General features: G+C 32.3%; 1 protein-coding gene across 1 annotated transcript in view; it reads right to left on the bottom strand.

The window, feature by feature from the left end:
- LOC109839907 (proline iminopeptidase) overlaps positions 724-25,531 on the bottom strand; it is a 38,772-nt gene continuing 13,964 nt past the window's right edge. The window contains exon 10 of the mRNA XM_020408358.1: positions 724-1,082. Within this exon, the coding sequence (XP_020263947.1) occupies positions 972-1,082 (111 nt within the window). The 3' untranslated portion in view covers positions 724-971. The remainder of the gene's footprint in view (positions 1,083-25,531) is intronic.

Below are 25,531 nucleotides of genomic sequence, written 5' to 3'. Positions count from 1 at the left end.
GTGAAGTTTGGGAACTTTTTTCATAAAAACCGACCTGATTTTAGCATCAGGGCTGAAACCAGGTCGGTTTTTATAAATAAAGTCAAAATGGGTTGTTTTTTTAGATTAAATGTACAAATAGGACGGTTTTGAAAATTTGTCCTAAATATTTATGATTAAATTCTGTAGCTTAAATATATCAGTCATTGAGTTTTTGATCTAGATCTCATTATTTGTGTCATGACTCATGATTGCTAAAGACAATTAAAGTGCTATTTAGATTAAAACATTCTACATTGAAACCTATCAACTAAACAGAATGGTGTACTGCTAACGATGTTGGCTAAACTACCGGACGAGGATCGTCAATCTACTGATCAATTTCTTAGGGATGGGTATGATTATATACTCCCCTTGCCTCCTAAAGATATGGTGAAAGGATGGTTGGATGTTCATCACATAGCATTATCCTTTTCTAAACAATAATAACTTGAATCCTTTGCCATTTACTTTCCATGTTAAAGCAGTTAACTTCTTCTAAGTTTTATGTAACTAGACTCCACATTTATAAATACTATTTCTTCCTATTTTTCATTTTCTTGGAGCAAATTGTTAGATCTTCTTTTAGTGCTAATTATCTCTTCACTAACAAAATGTCTTTCTGCTGCAGCTTCAGATAATTTAGGGCCTTCAAAAGAACGGTAGACTGGTAGAGTACAATTTTTCTGATGTAGCAATTTATCATCACATGGAATCAAAATATAGAATAACATTGATAATTGATTCAGAAACTGTTACACAAACAACAGAACTTGATGGACCATTGAGACCTTACTTTTTTTGTAGCAGACAAAAATTTAATGCATACATTATTATAGTGTAAAAGAAACTGACCTAGACTTATTGTCCATCAGCACAAATTGCACGTAAATAGAATAACTGGATTATGTATGATCTCCTTTGCTTGAAAGCCATGATCATGGAACAGAAACTCAGCATGAAGCATCACCTGTCTTCAGTATGTTTTTGAATTTTTCATTGGCACAAACCAGCTCAGCAGCAATTCCAGCTTCATTAGCTGAATGACCAGCATCTGGTACAACCTAATTTCCCAAAAACAAGAGAAACAAAACTCAATACCTCTTTACAAAACAGAGATCATATCTATAAATAAAAAAAAGCATATATAACTTTCATATTATCTATGAACTCTGATATTGCCGCACAAACTTCTTATAAAATAGTGAAATAGTTATCAAAGGGTGTAATAGTAATTTGAAATTAACAAAATTGATCCTCATCATAGGTGATTAAGTTAAATATTGAAGCGTGAATTACAATTCAATGCATCCAGATGAGAAACCTAAAAATATAAAATAGAACGCAAGCTTTGATGTTAACATGATAGTAGCTACGAATTTACCTCAGTTCCTCTTGTGCTTATGCAGATGACAAGGACAGTTGCAGGAAAATGCATCTAAGCTGGAGCTAGTGAGTAACATAAACAAAAACAAAATATGCACGACTTTAATTAAATGGTCTAAATTGAACATCCAAAGTTACCACGACACTACTTGTCTGAATTTTGGTCTAAATCAACCAAAGCATACATAAAACAGAAAAATGGGCAGGTTACAGGGGCTGCATAGGCTATAATACAATAGGAAACAACTAGATTTTGGTGCATGCCTGAGAATTCAGGTGTATAGGCTGCAGCACTGGAAGCTATGGATGCAAGGGACATGCGATTTGATATAGCATCCATGCCTATAAGGAAAGGTTAGGTTTATCAAATTAGAGGATAAGAAAGTGGTAGTGGAGAAAACATGCATGTGTTCAGTAGGAAGTCAACCGTCCAACACACTTAAGGGCTTCACAATGAGGATGTTGATTGCATTCTCATTGATGAGTGTCTGCTTCAGCGACATTAGATTCTTCGAAAGTTTGATGCAAAAGCTGATGCCAGTAAGATTTTGGAGGATTAATTAACGTTTTTTTGGATGAACTAGAATACAGGATTAAAGAGAAACATGCTGCAAGTTAAGTTTCCCTACTTGCACTGCTTAATAATTATTATTGCATTCTTATACCCTCATTTCCTATAATTTTTGAATAGTTTTATTTGCTACTAAGTGTTTTTAATGCATTTTCAGGAAATAAACAATTGAATAAATAAAAGCTCAAATGAATATTATCTCAAGCCCAAAAACACCTCAAGTAAAGTTTAATTGAAGCTGAAAAGAAGCATGAGAGCCAAGGAACCAGTAGGAAAAGAAATCAGTTCAAATTCATATTCAGGATAGTCAACTGCAAAGAAAAGGCATTATCTCTCAATCCAAAAATCAGAATCTAACATACTATATATGAAAATCACCTAGCACGACGAGATAGTTATCCAGATTAACACATTTTAGAAATTCCATCAGAAATTTCAAGTTTTGCCAGAAATTCGAATTTAATCATCATATATTCAATTACTTGAAAGCTGCATCATATCATATGAAGCCCAAGAGCATTAAACAGAAGTCCAATAGCTTAAAAGGAATTAAATATAAGAGAAATGAAGCTCATAAAACCTTATCTAGTAAGTCTTGGAGGGCAAGAAAAGAATTAAGGGTGTAAATTGTTTTGGAAGATCCTACGGTTGTGAGGGTTACTTAAAAGTCAAGTCAAATCAAAGGGTTGTGAGAGATTTTTGGAATCTATGAATTGCGGGGTAGAGCGAGGGTGAGAGATGTGAAAAATTTATAAATCCTCTTCTAAAGGATAGATAATAATCATATTTTATTACAATTTTATTCCTTCATTATCTATTTTATATGAATAAATATACCACTAATAATTGCTTTTATCTTTAATTGCAGGTTAACGAAGAATAAATCGCAAAAATCTCATCTCTTTTCTCAAGTGAAATATTTGAGTTTCAAAAGCCCAAAAGAAGGCAACACAAGCTCCTCTTTATTCTAAAGTGAGCTTGAAGGCCCAAGCCCATCAAAAAGAAAATAATTACACTCATTTTTCTCTCAAGAGACCGGACTGACTTTTGATGTTCAAAATCAAATGAAAACCAAACTGCTGGGCCGAAAATCAAATGGAATTGGGCCGGTGCTGATTTTTATTCAAGTCTCCATGGAATTGGGCTGCAAACTTTGATTTGAAAATCATTGTGTGGGCATTTTACATTGGACTTGGCTTGCAATTTTGTTGCTGCAGCTCTTAAAACTTGATTGCTGGATTTGAATTGGGAAACCAGACTTTGCTTGGATTTGGAGAACAAATGAAGCCAATAGGACCGGACTTTTGCAGAATTGATTTTTGAAAATCAAATGAAGGGTCGGACTTCTTTCTTTGCTGCAGATCTTCATTGGACCAAACTTGATTTTCATTTAATTTTGAAAATCATATGGGCCTCTTATGTTGGGCTAGAGAAGAACAAAAAACAAATTCAATGGTGGAGATTGTTACTTGGGGCTCAAGACAAATCCAATGGCTCATATTCATTGAAGATTACTATAAATAGGGGTAGAGAGTGAGGGGTTAAGGGTGTGAAAATTTTTGTAACTCCTTTTGGAGAGGAGGGCTACTCTTAATTGAGAAGGCCTTCCAAAAATTGTAACTTTAGTTGCAATTAATAAAAATAATTTTTTCCTCTTTAAATTTGTTCTTTCTCCTCTTGTTGAATGATGAGGATGGAGATGAAGAGCAATTTGAAGGTTTGCATTTCTTTTCTCTTTTATTTCTTTTTAGTAATTTCTTTATTATTGCTTATTAGTTAGATTTAAATTCATGCTTGTAGTATAGATTTACTTTCTTGTCTTTTTATTTTCTTTTTGCACTTTAATTTGTAGAGTAGATTTATTTTTCTTGCATTTAATTTCTGCAATTTATTTTGTAGTTTAGATTTTTATTTTCTTTGTAATTAGATTTATTTCTTGTTCATAGTTTAGATTTTTCTTTTCTTTTTAATTTTGTAATTAGTCTTCTTTTTCTTGTTTTTATTTCTTAAGATGTGAATTTAATTCTTGTAGGAATCTTAGAATTGTATGAAACTAGTCTAATTTCTTTTATATTGTATGAATTATTCTCTTGTACTTAAAATGTTCATGTTAGGATAATCAACTAGAGAACTAATCGGTAGAAGAAGAATTTGATAATCTATGCTTATCTTAAATGGTTTGATAGGTTATGCTTATGAATTCTAGGATTATTATCATGTTGTTGTTCTTATCATGAATAGTAATTTTAGCTTAGGTTTTAATTATTTTGGTTCTTTAACTTGTGTGTTTTTTGTGAAGGAAACGCTTGGAGCTTGAAGATCGCGGATTGGAGAGCTAGGATTTGAAAATTTGCTTTCGGGTAAGTCCTCTTTCTAGTTTTTAATTCTACCCTTTAGCTACTTCTTCACAATTAGAGACAATTAGGCCCCGTTTGGCAAAGGGTTAATGAAGAGGGGTTAAAGAGAAGGATTAATGTACTTAGCCCATTTGATAATTCGAAGGACTAAATTATTAACCCATTAAATAAGTTTTATTTTGGCAAAGGGTTAATGAAGAGGGGTTAAAGGGAATAACAATGATTTTGACTATTTTCTTTATAATTAGAAGGGTTAACTCTTATTCCATCTAAATAGGAGTATTAGTAAACCCCTCATTTTGAGGGGTTAACTTATTTTAACCCCTCTAGAGGGGTTAACTTAACCCTTCTATATTTTTTATATTTGGCAAATTATGGAGGGTTAACTCACATTAACCCTTCTATAGATTTGTTGTGTTTGGCAGGTTAAGAAGGGGTTAAGTCTCATTAACCTCTCTCTTAACCCTTTGCCAAATGGTACCTTAGGACTTTAAAAAAAAGATTTTATTTTTTGTTAACCATAATAAAATTCATCCTCCACTTTGACATTTCCTAACAAGATAATAAATTCAAACAAATCCCCCCTTCTCATTTGTTTGATTGTTAACCCTAATTAAAAAAAAGACTTTTCTTTTCCATCCTTTTTAGTTGCTTTTAATTCATAGGGTTGCATTTCATATTGATAGTAGGAATTCACCAAGTGATTTGAGCATCTTGATTTGGCACACTTAAAAATATTTTTAAGGGCAAAACCCCATAATCAAGATAAGGTGAGGGATTTCATCACCATTTCCTTAGCTCAAAAATCACTAATTCCTCACTACACTACCCAAACCTAATAAAACTCATTAGACGTTGGCCCCTAAGGATTCGAGCTCAATAAGGAACAAGAAATCCTTAAGTGAACCGGTTTAAGTTTTCTCAGATTAGTTGGTGTCTCAGGCAAGGTTTAGGGGTTACGTAAAGCGCTCCGTAAGGAACGAGGTACTTAATTGATCTCTGATCACCCTCTAGTACTATCCTTACCTGGCTAACTACCTGGGTAAAACTTTTATCTTTTCACTGTAGGAGTTTTTGGTTAGGAGTTGGTCTAGTTGAGTTAGGCTAAACCCTAGAATTAGAGTTGATTGAAAAGTGATTGTTTTGATTTGTTTTAGTTAAGATTTTTCTTTATCCTTTTCTTCTCATAAAAAAAACTAATTTTTTTTTCTTAAAAAAAATAAAAAGAAATATTCTGGTGTATGCAACAGTGGATTAGGGATAATACACATCGATTAATTCGCTTTGAACCAATCATAGAATGGAGCATCCTAATCCACCCGTTCTTCATGATATGTGCTATCCCATTAGGAATGCAATTCCCTCGTGCATTAGGCTCCCCGAAACAAATGCAATAAATTTTGAGCTTAGACCGCAATACATAAATATGCTTCCCAAATTCCTTAAAAATAAAACAGAAGACGCATATATTTTTATTTCGGAATTTGAGAAAGTGTGTATTATGATTAAAATGAGAGAATTAAATGAAGATGCGGTTAAGCTTAGATTTATTCCATTTGCTCTTAAGGATAAAGCTAAAAAATGGCTGTACAGCTTACCAACAAATTTCATCTCAACTTGGGATGAATTTGTCACTGTTTTTCTTAAGAAATTTTTCCCTATTCATAAAACGGTAAAGCTTAGGAACAGCATTCAAAACTTTAAAATTATCCCGGGAGAACCTTTTTGGAAGTATTTTCACTGATTTAAAGATCTTCTCATCCAATGTCCTCATCACGGTTTAGAGAAATAGCGATTGTGCCAAATAATTTATGAGGGATTAGATTATTCTGCAAAAACTTCCTTAGAATCAATGTGCCACGGGGATTTTATGAGGAAAAATGCTGATGAAGCTTGGGAGTTTTTGGAGAGTCTTTCTGAAAAAACAATGCAATGGGAACAGTGCGATGACAGGGTTTCATCAGTTCCCCATTCTAAGTCTAGTGGTCTTTCCTTGGAGTCAAACATTGCTTCTGAAGCGAAGATGGCGACAATTCTGCGGAGTAGAAATTAAGGAACGAGCTCCAGCTCAAATCAATCATATTTCTGCCTCAGGATGTCATAATTGTCAGTCTCCTACCCACGTTTCAGAGGAATGCCCTCTCCTAAGAAACAACAATTCATTAGAACAGATGAACGCTGCATTCCAGCACCCTAAAAATGATCCATTTTCTCCAACCTACAATCCAGGTTGGAGAAATCATCCCAACTTTGCATGGAATCAAGGAAATTCTCTCAGAACTCAAAACTCCACTCCCGCTTCGACCCAACATTTTCCTAGGGGAAACACAGTTCCATTCAATTCTCATTCACAATTTCAACAACCCAATCTGCCGTATCAAAATCAGTCTCCTCTTCATCAAGCTGTAATTCAGACTCCTCACAATCCAGATCAGGATAAACGTCTCAATATCTTGGAAAGGGGTTTAGAAACCATAATTAAGGCCTCTACTCAAACCACGAATATGTTGACTCAAACATCTAGCACGTTGAATTCCTTCATGCAATCAACCGGACAAATGCTCAACTCCAACACTCAAGCTATAGCTAGATTAGAATCCCAACTTGGTCAACTAGCTAGTGCCGTGAGTGAAAGAGAGAAAGGAAAATTTCCGAGTCAACCCGTGGTCAACCCTAATAACACAGGATGCAGTTCATCCTATGAAGCTCAAGTGAATGCAATCCATTCACTTCGGTCAGGTAGACAGGTCGATAATCAAGTGAGAACTCCGCCAAGTCAAACTCTTGATCCTGTACAAATTCCTTCTCCTTCTCCTTCTGATGAATCTATTCAACAATCACTCCCCTCAGATGACCAAGAACCTGAACCCGAACCTGAGCCTGCTTTTGATAGATTTAGACCGGTTGCTCCCTTTCCAGATAGACTCAGGTCTAGGAAACACTCTCCTCAGGAGGAGAAAATCCTAGAGACATTCAAGCAGGTTAAGGTCAACATTCCTCTCTTAGATGTAATTGAACAAATTCCATCTTATGCTAAATTTTTAAAAGAATTGTGCACTAAGAAGAGGCGAATAAATGTTCCAAAGAAAGTCTTTTTAGCCGCCAATATCAGTAAAATGCTATCAAACCCCATACCTGTGAAACGTAAATATCCAGGTTCCCCCATCATTTCATGTATCATTGGAAATACTCACATTGATAAGGCACTTTTAGACTTAGGGGCCAGTGTCAATTTGCTTCCATATTCAGTCTACCAGCAATTAGGTCTAGGTGTACTGAACCCAACCAAATGCACCTTACAGTTGGCTGATAGATCTGTTAAGGTCCCTATGGATGAGTTAGAGGATGTTCTGATTAAGGTTGGAGATTTTATTTTTCCAGTAGATTTTGTAGTCTTGAAAACACAGCCTGTTTCCAATCCCAAAGGACAGACACCTGTCATCTTAGGACGACCGTTCTTGGCCACTTCTAATGCTCTCATCAACTGTAGAACTTGTCAAATGAAGTTGTCCTTTGGGAATTTGACTGCTGATCTTAACATTTTTAATCCAGGGGATCAACCAAATAATCAGCCTCTAGAAATAAACTACATTCAGAAAAGATCAGAAGAAGAAGAAGAGTCTGATTTGAGTTTTGAGAAAAATTTTGTTGAAGAGTTAGAATTTTTAGAAGAAGCAGATCAGGTCCTTGAGAATAATAAAACTGTGTTAAACATGTGATGCTTTGAATTAAATTTTGAAAAACTCTTTCTTGATGAACTTAGATTCTTGGAGAATAATCAACAACCAAATTTTCAGAACTTCACAGAAGAATTGGTTGTTAGAAAACAAAACTTCACAGTACAAGAGTCTAAGTTCATTAAAAAATGTAAAATGCATGACACCAATAATACCTACCTTACCTTGTTGCAAAAATTATTGAACACCCCGAAATACTTAAAAATTCAAATTATTAATTATATCATTCTGAATTTGTTTAAAATCCGGGGAAGAATTTTTAACAGTAAGGTAGGATTCAATGTAGAACAGGAACTCTTCATGTTGAATATTTCATTCTACATTGTTTATTTTGTTTATTTCAGAATAATAAAAAGAATTTATTCTTCTCTCATGTGAGAGTTTTTTCGTTCAGTTGTTTAAGAAAAAAGAAAAAAAAGAAAAAAAAAGAAGAATAATAAATTTTTGTTTTCATCCTCCTCAGATCAAAGGTAATTGCAGATTTTTATCAGCCGACCAAATGTAAGTGCGTCACTTCTTATCTGCTTTACTTTATGCATCATAGAGTTTGCATTGAGGACAATGAAAAATTTAGGTGTGGGGGTGAGAATTAGTTATTTTTTCTCTTTATTTTACATTTTTTCCCCTTTTTCTTTAAAAAAAATTTATAAAAATCGTCACTTGCCAAATTGATAGAGTTATGTAATAATTAATTTATTTGATAAATTTGAAATTTTCTAATCCCGAGTTGGTTATTTACTTAAGATCACCTTTTATGATAACTCTAAATAAATTTCTTAAGAAATGATTTTCAAAATAGTATACTTTATTTAAGCCTTAACTTGGACTTTTATTTAAAATAGTGAAATTTTTGCATGCTTAACTTAGAGTTGAAAATAATTTTTTTTCAAAGTGTCTTGATTTACATATTTTCAAAATATATATACATATACCAAAAAAAATGCAAAAGAAGAGTGCGAAAAATGGGCACCAAAAAGAAAAAAAAACTCTTGAATTCAAGGTGATTCTATCTTATAAAGCGTAAGCTGACCGAGTAATTAAGCCCAAGGAGTATTCCATACTTAATGACCTAAGCCCATTTGGGTTGGGATCCATTGGCCCAAAACTCATTAAATGATCATTTAGAAAGCCCGTTAAAGTAGAAAAAATCACTAAGGAAGAAAGAGTTAAAAAAAATGTTTTATAGTTGTATATATATGGTCTTGAAAAATATTTTAAATCAAGCAACTTAAAAATTATTTAAAACAAAGAGTTAGCATGTTCTTTTCAAAACTTTTAAATTAAATTTCTAAGTTTGGCTTGGTTTTGTATTGCTACAATGAGAAGATTTTCTTGAAAATATACCTTAGAGTTATATATAAAAATGTTTTCTTAAGTGATAACTGGCTCCAATTAGATTATCTAAAAGTTATCAAGTGAATTTAGTTAATTACTGACTTCTTTAATTTGGCAAGTTGACCGAATTTTGTGGGTATATTCACTGCAAACCCTCATGAGACTATAACTCGTCCACTAGGGTAACCTAGGGGTTTAAAGGCTTGTTGTATGCGCTAAATACAACCGCGATTCCTGCGAAAGTAAGTTAGGATTTTATTTTTATTTTTCTTTGCTAGAGGACTAGCAAAAGTTTAGGTGTGGGGGTATTTGATAATCATATTTTATTACAATTTTATTCCCTCATTATCTATTTTATATGAATAAATATACCACTAATAATTGCTTTTATCTTTAATTGCAGGTTAACAAAGAATAAATCCTAAAAATCTCATCTCTTTTCTCAAGTGAAATATTTGAGTTTCAAAAGCCCAAAAGAAGGCAACACAAGCTCCTCTTTATTCTAAAGTGAGCTTGAAGGCCCAAGCCCATCAAAAAGAAAATAATTACACTCATTTTTCTCTCAAGAGACCGGACTGGCTTTTGATGTTCAAAATCAAATGAAAACCAAACTGCTGGGCCGAAAATCAAATGGAATTAGGCCGGTGCTGCTGGGCCGAAAATCAAATGGAATTGGGCCGGTGCTGATTTTTATTCAAGTCTCCATGGAATTGGGCTGCAAACTTTGATTTGAAAATCATTGTGTGGGCATTTTACATTGGACTTGGCTTGCAATTTTGTTGCTGCAGCTCTTAAAACTTGATTGCTGGATTTGAATTGGGAAACCAGACTTTGCTTGGATTTGGAGAACAAATGAAGCCAATAGGACCGGACTTTTGCAGAATTGATTTTTGAAAATCAAATGAAGGGCCGGACTTCTTTCTTTGCTGCAGATCTCCATTGGACCAAACTTGATTTTCATTTAATTTTGAAAATCATATGGGCCTCTTATGTTGGGCTAGAGAAGAACAAAAAGCAAATTCAAAGGTGGAGATTGTTCCTTGGGGCTCAAGACAAATCCAATGGCTCATATTCATTGAAGATTACTATAAATAGGGATAGAGAGTGAGGGGTTAAGGGTGTGAAAATTTTTGTAACTCCTTTTAGAGAGGAGGGCTACTCTTAATTGAGAAAGCCTTCCAAAATTATAACTTTTTGTTACAATTAATAATAATAATTTTTTCACCACTTTAATTTTTTCTCTTCTTCTCTTTGTTGGATGATGAAGATGAAGATGAAGATGAAGAATTATTTGAAGGTTTGTATTTTTTTTTCTTTTTTTTTATTGTTTATTAGTTTAGATTTATTTCTATGCTTGTAGTTAGATTTTATTTTCTTGTTAAATAGCCAAGAGGCTAGAATCCTCTTGCCTTAGATTTATTTCATGCTCATAGATTAGATTTATTTTCATACTTATAGAGTAGATTTATTTTCTTTTTGCAATTTATTTTATAGTTTAGATTTTACAATTTATTTTGTAGTTATATTTTAATTTCTTGTACTATTCACCTTGAGGCTAGAACCCTCTTAGGTTTAGTTTTTCTTTTTGTTTATTTTTATTTTGTTTGATTCGCCTTTAGACTAGAACCCTCTAGGGAATCACCCTTTTTCTAAGAAGTGGGTTCAATTTTAGATTACCCATATCTATAATTGAATCCACCATCTTTAATTTCTTGCATTTTCTTTTATTCTAAAATTTTGTTCTTCATTCTTGATTTTTTATTTGTTTCTTGATTTTATTCATTTTTCCTTCTCACCTTATTGGTCACTCATTCTTTTTTTTCAAATCCACTCTCACTTACACTTTGCACCTACTTACACACCATTTTCACTCTCTAAATCTCTTCACAATCACATTCACTTATCACTCCTACTTGTCACGCACACAACATAAGAACCGAATTCATATTTTCTCCTACAAAACACCTTCCTCGTGGGATCGATATCTTAAATACTATAACTTGACACGGTTGTGCACTTGTAACCTTTTTGGTACATGTTTATGCCGCATCAATAGAAGAGCTACTGTTTTTGAGAATATCTTCCAAATATTGTAAAAACTTCAGTTTTACAATAAAAATAAAAATTTCCTCTTTTAATTTTCCTTTTCTAATGAAGACTCGAAGAAGTTTGGGTCTACACAAGAGGCCGACCTTTTGCAATATGAGTCTTTAGTTTTCAAAATTTCTTGTTTAATTAAAATTCCATGTTTAGAAAATAGTTTAGATTTAATTCATTCTTCGCTTTGTTTGTTTAATTTTCATGTTTAGTTAATTTTTCTTGCTTAATTTAGGAGTAGCTTTTTCGTGCTTAAATAGTTAGTTTATTTTGTTGCTTTTATTTGCTTTTTATAATTAGTTTCTTTTCTTGCCTTTTTACTCGTGTTTTTCTTTATTTGCTCATAATTTAGGAGTCAACAAAATTTGTGGCTAAAATTCTTAGGATAATTAGGTTAAAGGAAACTAGTATAACTTATTTATTAGAATTACTCTCTTTTATAACTTAATTATTTATGTAGAGATTAATTAATTAAAATAATATTTGATAAAATATTCTAATTTGATATATTATACTTTCCTTAAGTGGTTTGATACCATATGCTTATTAGTAATCTAGGATTATTATTTTTAATTGATTATCTATAAATAAATTTTAATTTCTTTTTAGAATCTATCCTGATAATCTATGCTTTCCTTAACTAGATAGATAGGTTATGCTTTTTAATTATAAAGAAAAGAGAGCAATTTTACTAGATCTAATAAATAGTTATCTAGTGGAATATATCCTAAATTCCGAGTTCAATTCTCTTGCTCTTTCTCTCATTTATTTTCTTGTTTTGTTAGTTCGCTTTTTCTTTCTTTTTCTATTTTCGCATTTTCTTTCAAGTTGTTTTATTTCTCCATTTTTTTCCCTTTTTCCTCTTGTTGTTCTTTTTATTTCTTTTATTTATTGTTCCTATTTTCTCTTTTCTTAATCGCATTTCTATTCTCTCCTCTCTCCACTTTCTAATTCTATTTTCTTTTCTTTATCAAAAATCAAAAACCCCATTTTCAACACATTTTCATAAAAACCTATTTTCAAATAACTTTCAAAAAGAAAATTTTAAATTTAAAAATCTTTTAAAAACCCCTCCTTGTGGTTCAACATTTTTCTATGCACTTGCAACAAACATTTTCTCACACAGCAAGTTTTTGGCGCCGTTGTCGGAAAGGGAATTAATTTTGATTTATTTTAGAATTTTTCTTTTTAATGTTCTTTGATTTGTTTGTTGAATTGTCTAGGATTCTCAACTTGGATTGAAGAAGTATTGAAAGGGGAGGCTAAGATTGCTTTTGTCAAAAGGGTAAAATTTCTTCACTTTTATTTTATTTTCCTAGTTAGTTTTCTCACAAACTAGCAATTTACATTAAAAAAACAAAAACAAAAATTTTCTTTGTTGTTAACCCTAATAAAATCCACCATCAACTTATAACAATAGGACATAAGATAAAAATTAAAATAAAAAAATTTCCCCTTTATTTTGTTTGCGATAAAAAAATAGAAATAATTTGCTTAAAGCATCCACTTGTAGATTGCTTTTACTTTCTTATGGTTGTATTTGCATTGAGTTAGTAAGAATTACCAAATGATACTAAGCATTTTGATTTGTGCACACACTTGAAAATACTTTTAAGGGCATAAAACCCAAATCAAGATAAGGTGAGGAATTTCATCACTCTTTTCTTAGACCACAAATCACTAATTCCTCTCCACACAAACCCAAGACTTTTAAAACTCATTAGATGTTGGTCTCTAAGGAATCGAGCTCATTAAGGTACAAGAAATCCTTAAGTGAACCGATTTAAATTTAATTAAATCCATTAGTATCTAAGGCAAGTTTTAGGTATTGTGCAAAGCACTCCGCAAGAAAAAAATATACTTAATTGGTCTTTGGCCTCCCTCTTATACTATCCTTACTTTGCTAACTAACTGAGTAAACTTCAATGTTTTCACTCAATCAGTTTTTGGTTAGGAGCTAGTCTAGTTGAGTCTCGACCACCACTTAAATAAGGAAAGAAATCCGCCTAGACACCAATCCGGCATCTAAGCTTTCTGTAAGCTAGACATTCACTATCAATTATTGGAATTAAAAATTAAAAAAAAAATATCTTAGGCTCTGTCCTTGTTAATTATTATTTTGGCTATTTAGTATCTAAGTGTGCATGATTTATTGTGGAACTAAAATTACTATTTTTAAAAAAAATTATATGAATTTAATACATATTGTAATTTGAGTTGAGATAAACTTATAATTTGAGTTGAGGAGTATAAACATACAAAGAGCTATTGTAATTGGTAAACCAAGCAATTTAGTTAATAGTATTAGTATTTTAGTATTTATGCATTTTTGATTGAGTAAATATATATTTATCTTTAAGTATCACAATTAAAAAATTAAAAAATTAAAAAAAGAAAAAAACGCCCAGAAACCGCTTAAGCGCCCGCCTAGGGGACTAAACGCTGGGCGCCAAGTCCGACGCCTAGAAGCGCCCAGCGTTTAATGTAACATTGTTGGTTCCTAAGGAAGGTGAACCCTATTATAGTCTCATTGGATTTAGTTGGTGTCTAAGGTAAGAATTAGGGTGGCGAAAGCACTCACAAGAAAAGAGGTTACTTAAACTGGAGTCATGCTCAAAAAGAGCCCTACTCTTACATGGCTAGCTAGTAAAGTGAATTGGAATTTAATATGGCTCGAAGGAGTCTTTGGTTAGGAGCTGGACCAATAGAGTTTAGGCTTAACCCTAAAAGTTAGGAGTGATTGACTGAGTAGTTTGTCTTTTGATCTGTTTTTTTCTTTTCTCCTTGAAAAAAAATTTTAAGATCTTTTTAGTTTTTCCAAAAACAAAAAGAGAAATTTTTCTCTTGAGATCTTTTTCTTAGCTTTTATAAAAATATGTATATACAAAAAGAGTTTTCATTAGTGTATGCAAGTTTGGATTTGGGATAATACAAAACGTTTAGTTCGTGTTGAAGTTGAATCAAAAAATAGCTAATCCTAATCCACCCGTTCTTTAGAATATGTCTTAGCCTACTAGGAAATGCAATCTCATCTTCCATTAGGCTTCCGGATGTTAATGGTGCTAATTATGAGCTTAGACCTCACTTTATAAGCATGCTTTCTAAATTTTTAAGAAATGAGTTTGAAGATGCATACATTTTTATATCTGAATTTGAGGAAATCTGGCTTACGATAAAATTAGAGAGTTATCTGATGATGCAATTAAACTCAGATTTGTCACATTTGCTCTAAAGGATAAGGCTAAGAAATAACTATACAACTTGCCTACAAATTCTACCTCCACTCGGGGTGAATTTGTTACAGTTGTTCTGAAAAAAATTCTTCCCAATTCATAAAATAGTAAACCTTAGAAATAGCATTCAGACTTGTAAGATAATCTATGGGGAACCATATTGAAAGTATTTCAATAGATTTAAGAATCTTCTTACCCAATCATGATTTAGAGAAGTGACGTTTATGCTAAATTATCTAAGAATGATTGAATTATTCTTCAAAAATATCCTTAGAATCTGTTTCAAGAGGATTTCATGAAGAAAAATACTGATAAAGCCTGAAAATTTTTAGAAAACTTATCTGAGAAAACCATACAATGGGAACACTATGATGAAAGAGCAACTTCATCAGTTCTCTCAAGCAAATCTAGTGGTTTGTCCTTAGAGTCGAATATAGCTTCTAAGCACTGTTATAAATAGCGGTAAATAGCCCCGTAATAGCGGTGCTAATAGCGTTAGCGGTCCCTTCCCGCTACGCTATCGCCTAATATCGGTGACATATTACGGAATATGCGTTTTTCGTTCGTAAAAGCGATCAATAGTGTACCATAACGGTAAATAGTAGGCGATTGCATGCGAAATCCGCTTTTTGACTGCTATTTGAAAGCGATTTGAGGTTTTTTTTTAATTAAACTCGATCATTGACCATTACATTCCACCGTCTCCTGTGATTTTCGACATACTCCCGCCACCTCTCATAGACTCTAGCACTTACCTCAGTACTTTCTCTCATATCCTTCATTGTGAGCTCCTCTTAAGGCAGTCCTCTCACCGCTCAGCTCTTCTTCTCGAAGACGACGACTCTTTGACTCCTCCAGTCGTCTTCGGTATTACGTAATGGTTACGTGTCCATTTCCTGTTTAGGATCTCTTTAAATTATCAAATATGTACTTTTTAAATGTTTTAGATTTTTCTTTAATCTTTTTTTAGTATTTATACATATCTAAATTAGATCGCTATTTGACTTTATGTTTTTTACCGTTATTTTATCATAATAGCCTCAAATAGTCTTAGCAATGCATCACCGCTACGCGACGCTATCCGCTATCGATAACCTTGCTTCTAAGGCAAAGATGACTACAATCATGTACAGATTAGAAGCCTTAGAACTAAAGATCGAGTTCCCGCTCATATCAACCAAGTTTCTTCCCTAGAATGTCATAATTGCCTGTCTTTAGCTCATATTTTAAACGAATATCCTCATTTACGAAACAACTCAACCACTCGAATAGATGAAGCTATATTCTAGCGTCCTAGAAATGATCCATTTTTTCAACTTAAAATCCGGATTGGAGAAATCAACCTAACTCTGCATGGAATCAGGAAAATTTCTCAGAAAATGCAACCTTCAATCCCTCTTCAACTTCATAATCTTCTAGGGGAAACATGGGTCCGTTCAACACTTAGAATACTTTTCATAATCCACAACCCAATCTTTCATACCCAAATCAACCTCCTCAAAATCAGTTTGTTCCACCATATTCTAACAATGAGAAACGATTCAGTGTATTAGAGAAATGTATAGAAATTATGATAAAAGCATCTACACATACCACCAATATGTTGACTCAATCATCTAATACTCTGAATTCCATCATGCAAACAATAGGCCAATTGTTAAATTCTAACACTCAAGCCATAGCTAGACGAGAAACTCAATTAGGAAAACTAGTTAGGGTCGTGAGTGAGAGAGAAGGAAAACTTTCTAAGTCAACTGATTGCAAATACTAAAGACACTAGAACAAGTTTATCCAATCCAGCTCAAGTTAACACAATCCACACATTATGGTCAGGAAAATAGATATATAACCAAGTTGGAATGCCCCCGACCAAGCTCATCATTCTCTTATCAATCTGCCCTTGAACTGAATGAAACATCTCCCTTATAATTCTGTACAACAGTCATCCTCTTCTGAGGAACAAGAACCTGAAATTGAACCTGAGACCAATCTAGATAGGTATAAGCATGTTGTTCACTTTTTAGATAGACTTAGACCTAAGAAAAACTCTCCTTAGATAAAGAAGATCTTAAAAACATTTAAGCAGGTCAAAATCAGTCTCTCTTTTAGATGCTATTAAACAAATCTCATCTTATGCAAAATTCTTGAATGATTTATGCACTAAGAAAAGAGCAACTAATATTCCCAAGAGAACCTTTTTAGCTGCTAATATCAATGATAATCTTTCAAAGTCCATGCCCCTGAAATATAAGGATTCAAGTTGTCCTATTATTTCATGTGTTATAGGAAGTACCTTAATTGATATGCACTTCTACGCTTAGAACCTAATGTAAATCTTCTTTCCTACTAAGTCTATCAATAGCTAGGAACCTAATGTAAATCTTCTTCCCTACTTAGTCTATCAATAGCTACGGGTAAGAGAATTGGACTAACTAGATGCACCGATGCACCCTCCAATTAGTTGATAGATCTATGAAGATATCCAATGGAGAGATAGAGGATGTTTTGATTAAGTTGGGAAGTTCATATTTCCTATTAATTTCATATTTTCTTGAAAACGCAACCTATTTCTAATCTAAAGGGTCAAATTCCGATCATTATAAGAAGACCGTTCTTAACCACTTCAAATGTCTGATCAACAGTAAAACCGATTAAATAAAGTTATCCTTTAGGAACATGACTGTTGACATTAGCATCTTTAATCTAGGAAAACAACAAATTAATCTATCAGATCAACCCCTAAAAGCGAACTTTATTCAGGTAATATCTAGTGAACAATTAGGAGTATAAGTCAAATCTTATTTTATCTTATCCGAGTTTTGAGGAGATCTTTGATGAAGAAATTAAACTGTTAGAAGAGTTAGATCAGCAAGTAGATCATGAATTTATACTAAGATGTCAACCTGAACCTTTGAATATAGAACCCTGATTCCAACTTCGTCCATCTATAGAGAAACCCTCTAAGTGAGCTCAAACATTTACCTAAAAATCTAGAGTATGCCCACCTAAGGGGGAATGAGACCCCACCAGTCATGTTGCTTCTAATTTAACAATTGGTTAAAATGAAACCCTCTTTATCTTAAGAGAAAATAGGAAAGCTATTGGATGGACCATAACTGATATCAATGGGATTAGTCCAATCATTATTTAACACAGAATCCATTTGATAGATGATGTCAAACCTAATAGGAATCTCTAGCATAGGTTGAACTTAGTGATGTAAAAAGCAATTAGAAATACATTCTGAAATGCATTGATAATGGAATTCTTTATCTCATTTCTGATGGTTCTTGGATGAGTCCAGTCCAGGTTATTCCTAAGTCACAGTAATCCAGAATAAGGCTAACGAGTTAGTTTCCACTCGAATCCAAACATGATGACAAATCTGCATTGATTATAGAAAACTCAACTCAACCATACGAAAAGATCACTTCCCTCTTCCTTTCATAGACCAAATGTTAGAACGTTTAGCAGGACACGAGTTCTACTGTTTCTCGAATGGACATTTAGGTTACAATCGGATTCTTATTGCTCCTAAAGATCAGGAGAAACCATTTTCAAATTCCTGTATGGAACCTTCACTTATCGACGCATGCCCTTTAGGTTGTGCAATGCTCGTACTACATTCCAACAGTGTACGATTGTCATTTTCTCTGACATGGTTGAGCGCTTCTTAGAAATTTTTATGGATGACTTTTTAATCTTTTGTGACACATTCTAAGAGTTTACATCATTTCAAACTTATTTTCACACAGTGTATAGAGAAAAATCTGACTCTCAATTGGGAAAAATGATACTTCATGGTCAAACAAAGAATTGTCTTAGGGCATGTAGCTTCTAATAAGTGAATAAAAGTTGACAAATCTAAGGTAAATCTTATTTCTAACCTTCCCCCTTATAAAAATGTTAAAGATGTCAGATTATTCCTTGGTCATGCTAGTTTTTACAAACGGATTATCAAATACTTTAGCAAAATTGCTAGGCTTTAGACCAATCTTTTAGTCAATGATACACCATTTGAATTTTCCCTTGATTGCTTTAAGGCATTTGATTACCTAAAGAATGAGCTAACCACAGCTCCTATCATTTATGCACCTAATTAGACCCTACCCTTTGAATTAATGTGTGATGCATCTTATTTTACAATTAGTCTTAGGACAACGGATAGATGAAAAGCCTCATGTAAACTACTATGCAAGTAGGACATTGAACAATGTACAGTAAAATTACTCCATCCCTAAGGAGCTTTGTTTTCGCCTTTAGAGAAATTCAGATCCTATCTTATTGATCCCTTATTAAGGTTTACACTGATCATGCCGCACTGAAGTATCTTTTAATCAAGAAATATGCTAAAACACAACTCATTAGATGGATACTCTTGCTTAAAGAGTTTGATTTGTAAATTCCTAACAAAAGAGAAGCAGATAACCGTGTAGCAAATCATTTGTCTAGCCTCCCTAATGCAGCAACATCCAACGTTCTGATAAATGATCATTTTCTCGACGAGCAACTCCTACAAGTCCAGGCCGTACCATGCGTTGTAGATATTTTGAATTATTTGGTTACAAAAGAACCCCCTTCTCATTGTTCTAAACATGATAGATCTCGTTTTCTCTCCTAGGTGAAATATTTCTACTGGGATGATCTCTACATGTTCAAATAGTGTTTTGATCAGATATTTAGAAGGTGTATTCCAAATAAAGAGACTAGGAGTGCTCTTGATATGTGAGATATAGATTTCATGGGTCCATTTCCAAACTCTTTTAAAATTTTATAAATTCTAGTGGTTGTAGAATACATGTTAAAATAGACTAAAGAAGTGGCTTGCAAAACCAAGTACAATAAGATGGTTGTCAAATTTCTCATGGAAAATACGGTTTGGAGTGCCCCAAGTCATCATTAGTGATAGCACTACTCATTTTTATAACTATTCATTTGAGACTTTGATGAGGAAATATTCAATCACTCACAATCATCAATTCCTTATTATCCCTAAACCAATGGTCAAGGTAAAAATAGGTAGATCAAACAAATCCTAGAAAAAACTGTCAATCAGAATTGAAAATATTGGTTTGTCAAGTTATGTGATGCTTTGTGCGCTTATCAGACATCATCTAAAACAAAATTGGACATGTCATCATACAGGCTTATTTTCAAAAAGGCATGTCACCTACCGATTGAACTTGAACATCGTGCCAAGTGGTCAATTAAACAGCTAAATTTTAATTTAGATTTGACCAGTACAAATAGGAAGCTCTAACTCAATGAGTGAGAAGAGATTCGAAATGATGCCTATGAGAATGCAAAATTTTACAATAAGAAAATAAAAATTATTCATGATAGATCAATAATACAAAAAACTTTTATTCTAAGACAAAACGTTCTTTATAATTCCAAATTGCATCTTTTTCTTAGAAAATTACGTTCAGCATGGACAGGTTCGTAAAGCAGGTTTTCTCCCATAGAGCAGTAACGATAGAGAACCCTAAAAATGATAATATTTTCAAAATTAACGGTGAACACTTAAAATCATTTTTAGAGTTCATTACAAATGAGAAAGAAAAAATGTGGATTCTTCATGAACCACACTATACAGGTTGATTTCTATCTCTTTATAATATATACATAAAACAATAAAATAAAATAAAAAATAAAAAAGTTTGTTTTCTTTTGTTAACAAAAGAGAGCTTGTTAACAAAAGAAAAAAAAGAGAGAAAAGAAAATAATATATATATGATATCATTTTGGCTACATCCTCCTCATATCCGTTAGAATTCAAGGCAATTGCAGAATTTGTAATTTTATCATTAATCAAGAACAACTGAACAAATATAAGCGCTTCATTTTCTATCTATTTTACTTTTTGCATCATATAGTTCTCATTTAGTACAATGCAAAATTTAAGGGTGGGTGTGGGTAATAGTTATCTTTTTTCTTTATCTTTTCTTTTCTTATATTATTTAATCCTTTCTTTTATTTTTCTTTTCTTTCCCTTAAAAAAGCATGTCATTTACTAACTTGATAAAGTTGATTAATCATTGATTTACTTGATTAATTTTTAAACTTCCTGGTTCTTAGTTAGTTTTCTATTTAATTGGCCCTTTTATGATCATTGTACATAAATTTTTGAGAAGTGATTTTCAAAATATTATACTCTACTATAGGTCTACCTTAAAACTTTATTTGGAATAATGATTTTTTTATGCAGAGTGAATGTCAATTTCTCAGGTCCTATTAATCTAAATATTTCCAAGTTATATATATCCTAATGGAGATATTATACATATATATATATATATATATATATATTATATATACTATATATATATTATACTATTATATATATATATATATATCCTAAATGGCAAAAAAAAACTAGAAGAATATAAAAAATAGGCACTAATAAAAATCTCGGAACTCCAAGGTGATTCTATCTTACTAAGTCTAAGAAACTGCGCAATTAAGCTCATTAAAATATTTATAACTAATGACTTAACTAATTGGTTGGATTCTTGGCCAAGGAAGACTCATTCATGCTTACTTAGAAAAGCCGAATAAATGGAGAGATATATGTATATATAAAAAAAGAGAAAAATAATTATATATAATATATTATATAATATTATATATATATTATATATATATATATATATATATATATATATATACACTTGAAAAAAATTGATGAATAGGCCTGAAAATTGATTAAAGCAAAGAGTTACCATATTCTTTACTAAATTTTAAATTGTTGATGACAGTTATCAAACAGGAATAATTTATATGTTTGTGGAGTGATTAAGGTTCTCTAGCTCCTTCTGATGCATGGCTCTAGGGTTTACTACTCTTCCCTGCACAAGAAAAAACTCGTAAAAGGGCGAAGTTGGGTTCTCCGGTTGTTCCTTTGATGATCAAGTCAGTAGATGATTTTGAGTAGGGAAATATATAGTTAGCTCTTAGTTGTGTAAAAAAGACCAAAGTGGGTTACCTCATATAGTTCATCTCTTTTTTATAGTGTATCTGAGGGGCAAGAAGGTAACTTGGGCCAGGTCCACTTAGACAGCTGAGTCGGTAGATAGCTGACAGGTATTGGGCGTTAACAAAAATGGGTCATCCAGGTAGTCAGTGCCAAGTGACAACAGCTGCTTGGGGCTAACGATAGCCTGATAAGTCGTAAAGACTTTGTGGACTAGAGCAATAATGATTTTGTTAAAACAGTTAATGCACGGACAAGTGACTGTCGGCGAGAGGCTCGAGAAAACTACAAACTCTTTTAGTCGTCCAGCTGATGGCCGACCATACACGTCGACGGCTGATACAACGAGTCGAGTGTGGTTATTCGGAGGGCAATTGGCTGGGTTAGACGACAAATACCGTATTTTGTCTCGGTTCCACAAGATGTAAGCTGAACAGTGGGCCGAGTCGGGTCGCTTGTGGAATCAATTGAAGGGTAGATCGAGTAAAACTATATTTTATCTCGGTTAAACGAGATGTCGGTTGAATAGTGGGCTAAGCTAAGGCGGAGATTATTTTTGTCTTGAATTAGTCGTATTAGGTATAGTGTAAGACACATGTCGATTGCTCTATGGAGATTAATATTTAGTATTTTTTAGGGGTATAACATAAATAAACGTTTCTAAGTTCAACTTAGTTTTGTATCACTACAATGAAAAGATTTTCTAAAAATTTATGTTGGAGTTATGCATAAAATATTTTCTTAAGTAAAAACTAGGTTTAATTAGATTGTTTAAAGACGTCAAGTCAATTAATTATATTTTAACTTCTTCAAAGTTGATTGAATTTTTTGGGTATATTCACTACAAACACTTACGAGACTAATTCTCTAGGTTAACCTAGGGGTTTAAATGCATGTTTATGTGCTAAACACAACCGCAATTCCTGCGAAAGTGAGCTAGGATTTTATCTTTCTTTTTTTTCTTTCTTTGCTAGAGGACTAGAAAAGTTTAAGGGTGGATATTTGATTAACAATTTTTATTGTATTTTTATACCCTCATTTCTTATTATTATTGAATAATTTTATTTGCTATTAAGTGTTTTTAATGCATTTTTAGGAAATAAAAAAACTAAATAAATAAGAGCTCAAATGAATATTATCTCAAGCACAAAAACACCTCAATTGAAGCTAAATTGAATTCAAAAAAAGCCCAAGAACCAAAGATTCAATAGGAAAAAAAATCAAGTCAAATTCATATTCAGGATGGTCAACCACAAATAAAAGACATTAACTCCCAATCTGGAAGGCAGAAGTTAATGTATTATATATGAAAATCGCCTATATCGACGATACGGAGCCATCGAGATAAACATATTTCAAAAATTCCATCAGAAATATTAGATTTTGGTAGAAATTCAAATTTAATCATATACTCAATTATTTGAAGGTCAAATCAAATCCTATGAAGCCCAAAAGCATTCAAGAGAAGCCGAAGAGCTTAAAAGCAATTAAATATAAGGGAAATGAAGCCCACAAAAACCCATCTAGCAAGTCTTGGAGGGCAATAAAAGAATTAATGTAGTAGATTGTTTTAAGAGATCTTATAGTTGTGAGGGTTACTTGGAGGCCAAGTCAAATCTAAAGGTCATGAGAGATTCTTACAATCTATAATTAGGGGGTGGGGGGTAGAGTGAATGTGAGGATGTAAAAAATTTTGTAAATCCTCTTCTAGAGGATACGAGGGCTACTCTTTTGAGAAGGCCTTCCAAATATTATAAAATTTAGTTTTGTAATAAAAATAAAAAAAATCCTCTTTTTAATTTCTTTTTTTATGGAGACCAGAAGAAATTTGGGTTTACACGATAGGTTAACCCCTTGCAATGTGTGTTTTTTTAGCTTTTAGATTTTTTTTTAAATTAGAATTGCATGTTTAGGAAATAGTTTAGATTTAATTCATGTTTTGCTTTGCTTGTTTAATTTCTGTGCTTAGTTAATTTTTCTTGCTTAATTTAGGAGTAGATTAATTTTCATGTTTAGATAGTTAATTTATTTTGTTGCTTTTATTTGCTTTTTATAATTAGTTTTTTTCTTGCTTTTTTATTCATGTTTTTCTTTATTTGCTCATAATTTAAAATTTAATAAAATGTCTGACTAAATTCTTAGGATAATTAGGGTAATAGGAAACTACAATAACTTATCTATTAGAATTAGAATTACTCTCTTTTCTGGATTAATTAATTATGTAGAGATTAATCAATTAAAATAATAGTTGATAGAATATTTTAATTTGATATGTTATATTTGCCTTAAGTATTCTAGGATTATTATTTTTAATTGATTATTTATGCATAAAATTTAATTTTATTTTTAGAATCTTAGTAATATATGCTTTCCTTAATTAGATTAGATTGACAGGTTATGCTTTTTAATTCTAAAAACAAATAGCAAAAGAGTAATTTCTAATCTAATAAATAGTTATCTAATGGAATCTATCATAATTTCCTAGTTTAATTCTTTGCACTTTCTCTAGTTTATTTCCTTGTTTTGTTTGTTCATCTTTTCTTTCTTTTTCTAAATCGTTTAGTTTTACATTTTCTTTCTAGTTGTTTTACTTCTCCATTTTTCCCCCTTTTTCTCTTGTTGTTCTTTTTATTTCTTTTATTTTATTTTTCCATTTTCTCTTTTCTTAATTGCATTTTGTATTCTTTCCTCTCTTCCGCTTTCTAGTTCTATTTTCTTTTCTTTATTAAAAATCCAAGACCCTCATTTCAACACATTTTCATATAAACTTTTTTTCAAACAACTTTCAAAAAGTATTTCCAATTTAAAATTTTCAAAAAAAAACCTCCTTGTGGTTCGACATTTTCTATACTATAACTTGATTCTGTACTTGCAACACACTTTATCACACAACATGCACCAAAAGGTTTAAAAAATGGTGTCAAAATGCACAAGGCCAGAAGACCTGTCTGCATGACTAAACCAAATTCGTTTGGAAAAAGAAGCTGGCATTTGTCGTCCATTAAAACTTCAGCTAAGAAGAAACCTGATATAGAGGTAAAGGTCCACATGCTTATAGTTTCTAGCTGAACACGAATGCTTTAAATCAAGATGCTCAAAATGCTGCACTTCTTGGTAATAACCGGTCAGCACAATGGTTAATGTTATTCTTGGATGTCAAAGTGCAACAATAAACTACAACCTTTAACCCATCAAGATGAATAGACACCTAATATCGTGCATGGAAACTGTCAAAGGCTTCTGTCTTGTTGTCATTTTGACTATGCGCATATGGATGAGGATGAGAACTATGCAAACTGCAATCAACTAAAAGACACAACAAGCTCAAATAGGCTGAGATGATGCATCGCATCAGCTAGTCTATGATAGTCTGCGGCTGCAACTAAAATGTCGATTTCTCCTGTCATGATTTGATGATATGTGAATTAGGGATACCTAATTGAAGTTTGAAGTCTATCTGATCAAATGAGATTAATACTTAGTTTAGTCAAGGTTTTCTATTTAAATTAAAGCACATAAGGAAGTCATGTTCCTTTTATAAATATTAAACATCTTCAAATTTAAGTGGGACTGTACAGTATAAAATCCCCATAGCTCTTGAATAATGACTTGGAGTTCTATAGCAATGGTGTCTAAAACAAATGTGGATGGAGCAATTGGAAACTCAGAACATAATGATGTTATGAATTTGATGTAACTGTGGGAAGCTAGTTCCACTTTCTAGCAATAAATTGTACATCGTGACCAGTAAAAAGATTACGGTAAATCCCAAAATTTTGGAGCATTTCCCACAAAACCCCTCTAAACTTTATTTTTCCCACTAA

Source organism: Asparagus officinalis, chromosome 5, assembly GCF_001876935.1.
Source record: "Asparagus officinalis chromosome 5, Aspof.V1, whole genome shotgun sequence".
NCBI classification, from domain to species: domain Eukaryota; kingdom Viridiplantae; phylum Streptophyta; class Magnoliopsida; order Asparagales; family Asparagaceae; genus Asparagus; species Asparagus officinalis.
Note: the sequence above shows the minus strand (reverse complement) of the source record. Positions and strands in the feature narration are given on the sequence as shown.